At 41.8% G+C, this 12,500-nt stretch overlaps 1 protein-coding gene across 2 annotated transcripts in view; it reads left to right on the top strand.

Moving 5' to 3' along the window:
* Positions 1–12,500, top strand: part of tec (tec protein tyrosine kinase) — a 58,457-nt gene that overhangs the window by 43,031 nt on the left and 2,926 nt on the right. For both annotated transcript variants that reach the window (XM_077241862.1, XM_077241863.1), the window contains exons 12-16: positions 1,177–1,348; positions 1,814–2,030; positions 5,469–5,533; positions 9,913–10,031; positions 11,821–11,978. In XM_077241862.1, coding sequence (XP_077097977.1) covers positions 1,177–1,348; positions 1,814–2,030; positions 5,469–5,533; positions 9,913–10,031; positions 11,821–11,978 — 731 coding nt within the window. The remainder of the gene's footprint in view (positions 1–1,176; positions 1,349–1,813; positions 2,031–5,468; positions 5,534–9,912; positions 10,032–11,820; positions 11,979–12,500) is intronic.

The raw sequence follows: 12,500 nt of genomic DNA, 5'->3' as shown, positions 1-12,500 counted from the left end.
AGTTTCATGACAGTGGTAGTCTTACTGCGGGGAACATAAACATATCCTTTACAAGGATCGAACTGATCTTGGCAATGCTCTGAGAATTTTGCTGGTGCTCTTCTACGTGGTTGGGAGCCCTAGTCAGTCTCTGGAAAAAAAGGGAGAAGAGACAAAGTGTTAAGCCTGGTTCACACGGCAGGATAATTAGGCCGATTTTAGCCCCGATTTACCCCTTACGACGATCTTAAGTATGCTCCGATTATGGTAAAATAATCTGACCAGATATTCCTGCCGTGTGTGGTGTGTTAAGAGTGCTCTCGTCTGCTCGGAAGGACGTCGGGACTGCTCCGATCTCAAATCGGGGATATCCAACATGTTGGATTTTTTTGGCCAGATTTCTCCTCGTGCGTGGTTTCCCCAGGGGACAAACGAGCACGCAGCCTATTGACTGTGGCGTGGAGCCAATCAGAAAGCGATGTGACGAGGAAGCCTGGCACCTCTGCCAGGGAATGCTCGGGAGTCAAATCGGTTCGTGTGTGATGTGTTTATTTTGGCCTGTAGCTGCGCACCACACACTGTACGACCAAAACTTTTAGACCTGTGATTTTTTTATTGCCGTGTGTGGGGTCTCTCAGGTTTGGAAAACCGGCCGACAATTTTAAAATCGTTTCCGTGTGAACCAGGCTTTACTCTCTCCTTGGTAGATCCTTCTACCCTGTGCCTTTGGGCAGAGCTGCTTATGAACCCCTCTGATTGAGGGAGAAACGAGCTTCAGATGTTGAGCTTGAGTGCTGGTTTCCATAGTGATTAATGCCATTGGCGACATTGACTCGCCACAACATATATAAACTAAACAAACCAAAAATTAGAAAACTAAAATATTTTATGTTTAACTGCACCCATCCAGTAACCAACTTTTAAGAACCGTGAAGAGTTGAAGTGTTATTAAATTATTATAAGATTTAGGGCAAAATATATTAGCTCCATGTTTTTGGCTTGGGAATCCCTGCTGTGGCGAAACAATCACACACGTCACATATGGGTCAGAGGTCCGGGGTCACACCACACATCTGATCTCCTGAGGAACCTTGCGCATGATGATGAACTTCATAGCTGAATTTTGCATCATTAATTCTGTAATTTTCCTCTTGAGGCCACTATAGAAATAAAGCCGACTCGACGTTTGATGTGCAGATAAATGGGAGATCAACCCGTCTGAGCTGACCTTCATGAAGGAGCTGGGCTGTGGCCAGTTTGGAGTGGTGCGACTGGGAAAGTGGAGGGCGCAGCATAAAGTGGCCATTAAAACCGTCAGGGAAGGAGCCATGAGTGAAGATGATTTCATAGAGGAAGCCAAGATCATGATGTAGGAGTCACACACACATATGAACACACACCGTGAGAGTCAAAAATTGCTTTTCTTACTTAGTATTTTTGTTTAATTTTCAGTCCAAATATCTAAAAATTCTTAAATCAAAATGCATTTACTAGATGAGTAAAAGTACATAAAATATTAAGTCCTGTTTTCTGGGGAAATTAAAAAAATTAAGTGAGTTTTTGCTTAAAAAAAGCAAAATGATCTGACAATGGAGTAAGAAAAATAATCTTAATTTTAAATGTTTTAATTTTAAATTGTTTTAACTTAATTTTTATAAATTTCCCCAGAAAACAAGACTTAATATTTTATGTCATTTTACTAATTTAGTAACCCATCTTAAGAAATGTTTGATATTTGGACTGGAAACAAGACAAAAATACTAAGAAAAGCATTTTTTTTGCAGTGCAGCTCCGAGTGTTTGGCTCACGTGTGTGTGTGTGTGTGTTCCCACAGGAATCTGTCCCACCGTAACCTGGTGCAGCTGTACGGCGTGTGTACCCAGCAGAAGCCGATCTACCTGGTGACGGAGTTCATGGAGCTGGGCTGCCTGCTGAATTACCTGCGCCAGCGGAGAGGAACACTGGGAGCACTGGAGCTGCTGGGAATCTGCCACGACGTGAGCCTGGGCATGCAGCATCTGGAGCAGAACGGGTTCATCCACCGAGACCTGGTGAGAACACACACTCACACACACCTGAAGGGGGTTTATTCTGAGATAACCGGCTGGATGTACATTATCTCGCTCATTACACGGATACTTGCCACATAATTAGACACAAAATATTTTATTAGCTTTTTAAATGCAAAGCTTCCTCTCTTACGTAGAGAGCGGTTTCAGCGGCAAGTTCAAACTAGACAGATATCTAAGAGATACGGTATACAGTCATAACATTTATTACCCAGTATTTCAACATAAATATCAATATGCGGGAGACTCCCGGAGACTTATTGTTGTTCTTATTATCATTTAAGAGGGCTTAGGAACATTTTTGGGTACCTTCAGCCCCCCTAAAATAGGCCTAACGACATCCCTGGTTGGTGGTGCAGGCTTGAACGGAGTGCAGCTGCTGTCCGTCATCTTGCTGTTTTGGTAAAGCGCGTCTTGTACACATAGACAGTAAAAGCTTGTACAACGCTGAACGCTCTCACTAGAGTGTTGCCCACAGCGCCGCCACTGGCCGGTGGGCTGAATTGATTCATAGGATTTGATGAATCGATATTGAATTGATAGACAGATAATTGCAATGCATTGATGAATCGATATTTTTACCCAGCCCTACTTACTAGGACTAGATGTTAGAATCCCTTGATATTCAGCAAGCGCTGTTGTTGGAGATGTCCTCTTGGGTGGGGTTGGATTGGGGGATGACCGCCTGGTACCTCCAATACGACACATCATCAATTGTGCACCACGGCCTCATTGGGTGTTTCGGCCTTTTATCACAATACACCCTCACCAGAGGCTGGCCCACCACAGGCTGATCAGACCTGGGTGTGTTTCGCACTGGCATCCCACGCAGCCTCCTTCCGCTTCAGCAACAGCCAGTGACTGCTTCTTTCAGCAGCAGTTGCAAGGTCTTTGATGGTCTTCCGCTGAGCCTGTCCTCTGAGTCCAACCTCCTTTAGTAGCCTTGTAGTGGAACTAGCTATAAAGCCCCTGCAGCCCACTTCCACTGGATGCACGTTTACCTCCCAGCCCCGGTCCTCTGCTTCGGCAGCCAAATCTGCGTATCACAGCCTTTTCCTTTCAAATGCCTCATCGATGGCTTCCTCCCACGGGACTGTCTGTTCCAATATAAAGACACGTTGACAGGATTTGTCTAAAGGACCAGGTCTGGGCGCAGGTTGGTCGCTGCAATTTCGGGTGGGAAGGTGAGCCTCTTACTTAAGTCTACCCGCATTTCTCAGTCCCGAGCTGCGTTCAGTGGGCATGAGTCAGGAGGCGATCGATTGGTCGACCGTTTCTCCCCTTCCCGGATGAATGATGTTGGTTGCCGGAAGATAGTCTGGGCTTCCAGGGGCATGGCGTTGACCCTCTTACCCTCTTTCTCTCCAGTGTAGCAGCCAGACACTTCAGCACTTGGTTGTGGCGCCAGGTGTATCTGCCTTGCATAAGGCTGGTCTTGCAGCCCACCAGGATGTGTTTCAGGGTTGCTGGGGCAAGACACTGGGGGCAGGCTGGATCCTCTCCAAACCAGAGATTTAGGTTGGTTGGAGAGGGCAGGTCATCATATGTGGCTCTGATGGTAAAGCTCAGCATATTAGACTCAGTGTTCCACAGCTCGCTCCAAGTGATTTTCCTCCTTTCCACGCCTTCCCACCTCATCCGGCGGCCTTGCTTGGCTTGGGACACCGCTCTGGCACACCTGTCTGCTTCCTCCTGGTGGCGCACCTCCTCAAGCACCAGGCGCCGGCGTTCAGCTGGAGTAGCCGTCTGCCATGTGGGTGTTGTTGCTCTGTTGCTCCTAACCCTAGGCCCCCTGTGCCTTGTGGGACTTGGTCCCCTCTGTCCCGGTGTCTCAGAGCAGACTTTGCCTGTGCCACTGCTACACCGGGCCTACACCTCCTCCCTGTGGCTAAGGCGGGAGCAGCCCCTCTGACGAAGGGATCCCGGGATTCTGTGAGGGTCATTTCGAGCCTTGCTTTAGAACATTTGTGCTCCTCCACCAGGCTTGAGATTGGCAGAGATAGGGCTCCATTGCCATACAGGCCTATGCTGGTGAGGCATCTGGGTAGTCCAAGCCACTTTCTCACCTGCACATTCACCAGTCGCTCCAACCGATTGGTGTGGAATAGGGTGAAGCTCATAGATGGACATTGGCCACATGAGGCGGGGCAGCAGTCCGAACTGAAGGCACCAGAGCTTCAGCTTCCCCGGGAGAGCAGTGCTGTTGATCTGCTTCAGGCCACCGATGGTATCCTGCTTGAGTTGTTAAGATAAGAGATATTGATTTCAGATTAAACTATTTTAAAATCATACCTGTTTGTATTTTATAATCCAACAGTGTACAAAACAATAGTCATAAAATAGATCAGTCAATGAGCGATGGCTCGTGGTACAATCACAGCAAGGCACTAAATCACTCCCCAGAACATTCTCATTCACGGTTCCATGCTGGTGGAATGACCTCCCCACCCTCGTACGTAATGCAGGTCCCTGACAGCATTCAAAAGACAACTGAAAACTCATCTCTTCCTTTTTTTTTATCCTTTTCCTTTAAATCCTCCCTTGTCTGTTTTTTTTGCTACTCTGAGCAATACCTGAACTTTGTATTTTGAGCACTTCTTGCGTTGTTCTTGCCTCTTCACGATGACTCGCTTGCTTTAGTCCTCAGTTGTAAGTCGCTTTGGATAAAAGCGTCTGCTAAATGACTAAATGTAAATGTAAATAAAATGGCGGCAGCGTTTGTAGGAAACTTGAGAGAGCGAGTCCATGATACTGGATGGCATAATTAAATAACTGTAGTGTACACAAAATATTGATTCGACTAGGTTTTTATATCTTATTGGCTCACCAAACGCAAAACTTCCATGAAGAGAAACTGTTCCATGCGAGTGTGTAGCGCTGCTGACTTCAGTGACCCGGATGAGCCTGAGTTTCTGTGTTCTGTTGTTATATGGGAATGATAAACCGCTGGATGGAGCGATTAACCAATCAGAATCAAGCATTCCACGGAGCCATGTAATAAATATATATAATTTTGTATTATATCATTAGGCAATTTTTTTATTAATTCTATTATTAATTATTAATAATTATAAAACGAGCATCCATAAAATACAGTAAAACATTATTATTCCAATGTAAATCAGCTGTTCTCTATGTGAATATATAGTAAAGTGTAATTTATTCCTGTGATCAAAGCTGAATTTTCAGCATCATTACTCCAGTCTTCAGTGTCACATGATCCTTCAGAAATCCCTATAATATGATGATTTGATGCTCAAGAAACATTTATGATTGTTATCAGTGTAGAAACTGCTTCAGAGGATTCCTTGATGAATAGAGAGTTCAAAAGAGAAGCATTCATTTGAGGTAGAAACTTGTGTAACATTATAAATGCTTGACTGTCTCTCTGACTTGTGTGTATGCGTGTGTGTGTGTCAGGCGGCCAGGAACTGTCTGGTTAACAACTCACTGGTGGTGAAGGTCTCGGACTTCGGGATGACCAGGTATCTGAACAGACCATAGAATCATAGTACTTTCAATCATTTTAGACTGAAAAATTACATATAGAATTGTTAAAGTCCCCCTGTGGTGAAATATAGTTTTTAATGTTGTTTATATGTCTATGTGTTTTTTTTAATATGCTTTAAGACAAACCATGTGTAAATTCATAAGTCGACAGCATTGCTGAGTATTTTCTGCTTAAAACTGCAGTGAACCAAAGACAGTCTCAAAAACACGCTTTGAAATCGCTGGTGTTTCTGACGTCACAAACTACCTTGTAACCAATCAGATCAACGTGTGATCGTCAACCAGTGGATCTCTGAGTGAGTGAGTCAGTGGAGGCGGGGCTCATTTGCATATTCATAGAACCGCGCATACTTAATGAGGCAATGGTGTTGAGTTACATTCAAGATATTGTAAGGCATGAATAATTTATTTATTTTATTAAAGGAAAAAACATTTAAATATGTCACTTTGGTGATCAAATATGAGTTTTAAGGGAAACCATTATTGACTACAGGGGGACTTTAAACATTTTTACTATGAAACTTTTGTGCCACATGGCTATAGATGTTCTCCAGATGTTTAGATGTTTTCCAGATGTTTCTGTTCTCCAGATGTTTAGATGTTCTCCAGATGTTTCTGTCCTCCAGTTGTTTCTGTCCTCCAGTTGTTTCTGTTCTCCAGATGTTTAGATGTTCTCCAGTTGTTTCCGTTCTCCAGATGTTTAGATGTTCTCGAGTTGTTTCTGTTCTCCAGTTGTTTCCATTCTCCAGATGTTTAGATGTTCTCCAGATGTTTAGATGTTCTCCAGTTGTTTCTGTTCTCCAGTTGTTTCTGTTTTACAAATATTTAGATGTTCTCCAGTTGTTTAGATGTTCTCCAGATATTTAGATGTTCTCCAGTTGTTTCTGTTCTCCAGTTGTTTCTGTTTTACAAATATTTAGATGTTCTCCAGTTGTTTAGATGTTCTCCAGTTGTTTAGATGTTCTCCAGTTGTTTCTGTTCTCCAGATGTTTAGATGTTCTCCAGATGTTTAGATGTTCTCCAGATGTTTAGATGTTCTCCAGTTGTTTCTGTTCTCCAGTTGTTTCTGTTCTCCAGATGTTTAGATGTTCTCCAGATGTTTAGATGTTCTCCAGATGTTTCTGTTCTCCAGATGTTTAGATGTTCTCCAGTTGTTTCTGTTCTCCAGTTGTTTCTGTTTTCCAGATGTTTAGATGTTCTCCAGTTGTTTCTGTTTTCCAGATGTTTAGATGTTCTCCAGTTGTTTCTGTTTTCCAGATGTTTAGATGTTCTCCAGTTGTTTCTGTTTTCCAGATGTTTAGATGTTCTCCAGATGTTTAGATGTTCTCCAGATGTTTAGATGTTCTCCAGTTGTTTCTGTTCTCCAGTTGTTTCTGTTTTCCAGATGTTTAGATGTTCTCCAGATGTTTAGATGTTCTCCAGATGTTTCTGTTCTCCAGATGTTTAGATGTTCTCCAGATGTTTAGATGTTCTCCAGTTGTTTCTGTTTTCCAGATGTTTAGATGTTCTCCAGATGTTTAGATGTTCTCCAGATGTTTAGATGTTCTCCAGTTGTTTCTGTTCTCCAGTTGTTTCTGTTTTCCAGATGTTTAGATGTTCTCCAGATGTTTAGATGTTCTCCAGATGTTTCTGTTCTCCAGATGTTTAGATGTTCTCCAGATGTTTAGATGTTCTCCAGTTGTTTCCGTTCTCCAGATGTTTAGATGTTCTCGAGTTGTTTCTGTTCTCCAGTTGTTTCTGTTTTCCAGATGTTTAGATGTTCTCCAGATGTTTAGATGTTCTCCAGTTGTTTCTGTTCTCCAGTTGTTTCTGTTTTCCAGATGTTTAGATGTTCTCCAGATGTTTAGATGTTCTCCAGATGTTTCTGTTCTCCAGATGTTTAGATGTTCTCCAGATGTTTAGATGTTCTCCAGATGTTTCTGTTCTCCAGATGTTTAGATGTTCTCCAGTTGTTTCTGTTCTCCAGTTGTTTCTGTTTTCCAGATGTTTAGATGTTCTCCAGATGTTTAGATGTTCTCCAGTTGTTTCTGTTCTCCAGATGTTTAGATGTTCTCCAGATGTTTAGATGTTCTCCAGATGTTTCTGTTCTCCAGATGTTTAGATGTTCTCCAGTTGTTTCTGTTCTCCAGTTGTTTCTGTTTTCCAGATGTTTAGATGTTCTCCAGTTGTTTCTGTTTTCCAGATGTTTAGATGTTCTCCAGTTGTTTCTGTTTTCCAGATGTTTAGATGTTCTCCAGTTGTTTCTGTTTTCCAGATGTTTAGATGTTCTCCAGATGTTTAGATGTTCTCCAGATGTTTAGATGTTCTCCAGTTGTTTCTGTTCTCCAGTTGTTTCTGTTCTCCAGATGTTTAGATGTTCTCCAGATGTTTAGATGTTCTCCAGATGTTTCTGTTCTCCAGATGTTTAGATGTTCTCCAGTTGTTTCTGTTCTCCAGTTGTTTCTGTTTTCCAGATGTTTAGATGTTCTCCAGTTGTTTCTGTTTTCCAGATGTTTAGATGTTCTCCAGTTGTTTCTGTTTTCCAGATGTTTAGATGTTCTCCAGTTGTTTCTGTTTTCCAGATGTTTAGATGTTCTCCAGATGTTTAGATGTTCTCCAGATGTTTAGATGTTCTCCAGTTGTTTCTGTTTTCCAGATGTTTAGATGTTCTCCAGATGTTTAGATGTTCTCCAGATGTTTAGATGTTCTCCAGATGTTTAGATGTTCTCCAGTTGTTTCTGTTCTCCAGATGTTTAGATGTTCTCCAGATGTTTAGATGTCCTCCAGTTGTTTCTGTTCTCCAGATGTTTAGATGTTCTTCAGATGTTTAGATGTTCTCCAGTTGTTTCTCTTCTCCAGTTGTTTCTGTTTTCCAGATGTTTAGATGTTCTCCAGTTGTTTCCGTTCTCCAGATGTTTAGATGTTCTCCAGATGTTTAGATGTTCTCCAGTTGTTTCTCTTCTCCAGTTGTTTCTGTTTTCCAGATGTTTAGATGTTCTCCAGTTGTTTCTGTTCTCCAGATGTTTAGATGTTCTCCAGTTGTTTCCGTTCTCCAGTTGTTTCTGTTCTCCAGATGTTTAGATGTCCCCCAGATGTTTAGAGGTTCTCCAGTTGTTTCTGTTCTCCAGATGTTTAGATGTTCTCCAGATGTTTCTGTTCTCCAGATGTTTAGATGTCCCGCAGATGTTTAGATGTCCCCCAGATGTTTAGAGGTTCTCCAGTTGTTTCTGTTCTCCAGATGTTTAGATGTTCTCCAGATGTTTAGATGTTCTCCAGATGTTTCTGTTCTCCAGATGTTTAGATGTCCCGCAGATGTTTAGATGTTCTCCAGTTGTTTAGAGGTTCTCCAGTTGTTTCTGTTCTCCAGATGTTTAGATGTTCTCCAGATGTTTCTGTTCTCCAGATGTTTAGATGTCCCGCAGATGTTTAGATGTCCCCCAGATGTTTAGAGGTTCTCCAGTTGTTTCTGTTCTCCAGATGTTTAGATGTTCTCCAGATGTTTAGATGTTCTCCAGATGTTTCTGTTCTCCAGATGTTTCTGTTCTCCAGATGTTTAGATGTTCTCCAGATGTTTCCGTTCTCCAGTTGTTTCTGTTCTCCAGATGTTTAGATGTCCCCCAGATGTTTAGAGGTTCTCCAGTTGTTTCTGTTCTCCAGATGTTTAGATGTCCCCCAGATGTTTAGAGGTTCTCCAGTTGTTTCTGTTCTCCAGATGTTTAGATGTCCCCCAGATGTTTAGAGGTTCTCCAGTTGTTTCTGTTCTCCAGATGTTTAGATGTCCCCCAGATGTTTAGAGGTTCTCCAGTTGTTTCTGTTCTCCAGATGTTTAGATGTTCTCCAGATGTTTAGATGTTCTCCAGATGTTTAGATGTTCTCCAGATGTTTAGATGTTCTCCAGATGTTTAGATGTTCTCCAGATGTTTCCGTTCTCCAGTTGTTTCTGTTCTCCAGATGTTTAGATGTCCCCCAGATGTTTAGAGGTTCTCCAGTTGTTTCTGTTCTCCAGATGTTTAGATGTTCTCCAGATGTTTCTGTTCTCCAGATGTTTAGATGTCCCGCAGATGTTTAGATGTCCCCCAGATGTTTAGAGGTTCTCCAGTTGTTTCTGTTCTCCAGATGTTTAGATGTTCTCCAGATGTTTAGATGTTCTCCAGATGTTTCTGTTCTCCAGATGTTTAGATGTCCCGCAGATGTTTAGATGTCCCCCAGATGTTTAGAGGTTCTCCAGTTGTTTCTGTTCTCCAGATGTTTAGATGTTCTCCAGTTGTTTAGATGTTCTCCAGTTGTTTCTGTTCTCCAGATGTTTAGATGTTTTCCGGATGTTTAGATGTTCTCCGGATGTTTCTGCTCTCTAGATGTTTCTGTTCTCCTTCAGGTACGTTCTAGACGATCAGTACTGGAGTTCGTCCGGAGCGAAGTTCCCAGTTAAATGGTCTCCTCCTGAAGTCTTCAACTTCTGCAAATACAGCAGTAAATCTGACGTCTGGTCCTTCGGTCAGTGTCTAGATCTCCTGTTGGCAGCTTTACTTATTTCTACAGCGCTTTATATAGTACAGATCGTTTCAAAGCAGCTTCACAGTAATAAACAGAATCAATGATGAAAAGTTCAATTCTGAAACAAATTCAATTCAGTTCATATTTGATTCAATTCAGTTTAATAAGAGTATCAATGTTGAAAAGTTAATCAATTATGAAACTAATTCAGTGTAATCTATAATAAGTAGTGATCGACCGATATTGATTTTTTATAACCGATACCGATATCGATTATTTGCATGTTTATGTGCCCGATAACCGATATGCAGAACCGATATTTATTTACTGTTATACTTATTTACTGGAGGAGAGAATCTAAATTACCTGATTTTAGTAGTGTGTAACTTAATACTCCGAGTTAAGCAGAACTAGGTAAGTCCATACTTCACTTTGATTTTTCCTCCTTTCAGTCATCTTAAAAAACAAAACAAAAGTGTTGAAAGTTAGCAGTCTTTCATGTTAAATTAAATCTTCAAATTACAATAAAAACATTTATATTATTACATTATATAATTTATATCTAAATTATACATACAATTTATAAGCATCAGCAGCAACAATGTTAACAATAGGCAAAATAAATGTTAAAAGTCTAATGTTTTCATATGGAGAAAATAATTGACGGGAGTCATATCACCTTTGCAGAAATGTAATTCATTTTAAACAGTTTTAGTTTAGAAGGTTTATGTGCCGTTTAATAGGTTTTAACGAAGAGTGAGGAATAATTCACTGGGTAATATTAATTCACTGAAGAATATAGCTGGAATATAACATTGTCTTGAAAGTAACAGACAAAACAGCTTATACATCATTGCATTTTCCAACTAGTATGTTATTAATAATATTTTTGTCGGTCTAGATCATGAAATGCTTTCTGATGTTTATCTATGCATTTACACAGAACTATATATAGGCTAATCAACCGCGATCGCGCGTGCAGATAATAAATAATTAATTTCCACAAAGCGGTAGGCTATATTTAGATGTATATTAGCGAAATAATTGCTAGTAAATGATAATATAATCTAGGGTGTTTAAACAAGATAATCTTGTCAAAAGTTTCATTCAGTGGCCGTGCTTGAGCATTCCTGATCATCAACCCAGTGAGTGCTCAGCAATATGAACAAACTTTTTTTTCGAGACTAAAGGTGAGCAAGTACAACCAATAGAGAATTAAATTCAGTGCTTTTACTTCTCAAAAGGGCCACAAGATGGCGCCGTTTATTGGCGAATCCGATATTACAAAACCGATACCCGATTATGGGAAAATGCTTAAATATGGGGAAAAATATCGGTAAACCGATACATCGGTCGATCACTCATAATAAGCTCTACAGAAGACAATATTCAGATCACTTCACTTCATGTTTTGATAGTTTCAGTGCAGTCCGATCAATGTTACTCAATATTAAGTGTAGGGCTGTGTATCGTTCAAACATTTTCGATACCTTGACTTTGACTTTGATACCGGTTCCTGAACGATACTTTTTTTTATACCAATTTTATGAAATGTTTCCTTGATGGCTCGCTACAACCAATCATGTTGCATGCTTATTGACGAGATTAACACTTTAGGTATCGATACTTGGTACCGGACAGCAAGAGATTTTCTGGTACTCGATGGTATCGAGGCAATTCGGTGCCTAAAAAGTATCGATCTCGATAGCCAGCCCTGATTAAGTGTGTGTGAAGGTGAATCGAGCGCTATGATGGTTGACGCTGCTGTTGTTGTACCTGTTTTCCACAGGTGTGTTAATGTGGGAAGTTTTCACGGAAGGGAAGATGCCGTATGAACAGAACCAGAACCACGAGGTGGTGATGATGGTCACTCAGGGACACCGGCTCTATCGGCCCAAGAAAGCGTCAGCTAAAATCTACAGTATCATGCAGATGTGCTGGATGGAGGTAACACGTGTGTGTGTGTGTTGCTCGGCACTATGTGTGTGTTGCTCGGCACTGTGTGTGTGTGTTGCTCGGCACTGTGTGTGTGTGTGTGTGTGTGTGTGTTGCTCGGCACTGTGTGTGTGTGTGTGTGTGTGTTGCTCGGCACTGTGTGTGTGTGTTGCTCGGCACTGTGTGTGTGTGTGTGTGTGTGTTGCTCGGCACTGTGTGTGTGTGTGTGTGTTGCTCGGCACTGTGTGTGTGTGTGTGTGTGTTGTTCGGCACTGTGTGTGTGTGTTTGTGTGTTGCTCGGCACTGTGTGTGTGTGTGTGTGTTGCTCGGCACTGTGTGTGTGTGTGTGTGTGTTGCTCGGCACTGTGTGTGTGTGTTTGTGTGTTGCTCGGCACTGTGTGTGTGTGTTTGTGTGTTGCTCGGCACTGTGTGTGTGTGTGTGTGTTGCTCGGCACTGTGTGTGTGTGTGTGTGTGTGTTGCTCGGCACTGTGTGTGTGTGTGTGTGTGTGTGTGTTGCTCGGCACTGTGTGTGT

The sequence above is a fragment of the Siphateles boraxobius genome, unplaced genomic scaffold (assembly GCF_051911475.1).
Source record: "Siphateles boraxobius isolate OS27281-9 unplaced genomic scaffold, OSU_SipBor_1 240, whole genome shotgun sequence".
NCBI classification, from domain to species: Eukaryota; Metazoa; Chordata; class Actinopteri; order Cypriniformes; family Leuciscidae; genus Siphateles; species Siphateles boraxobius.
This window is presented reverse-complemented; position numbering and strand designations above follow the sequence as displayed.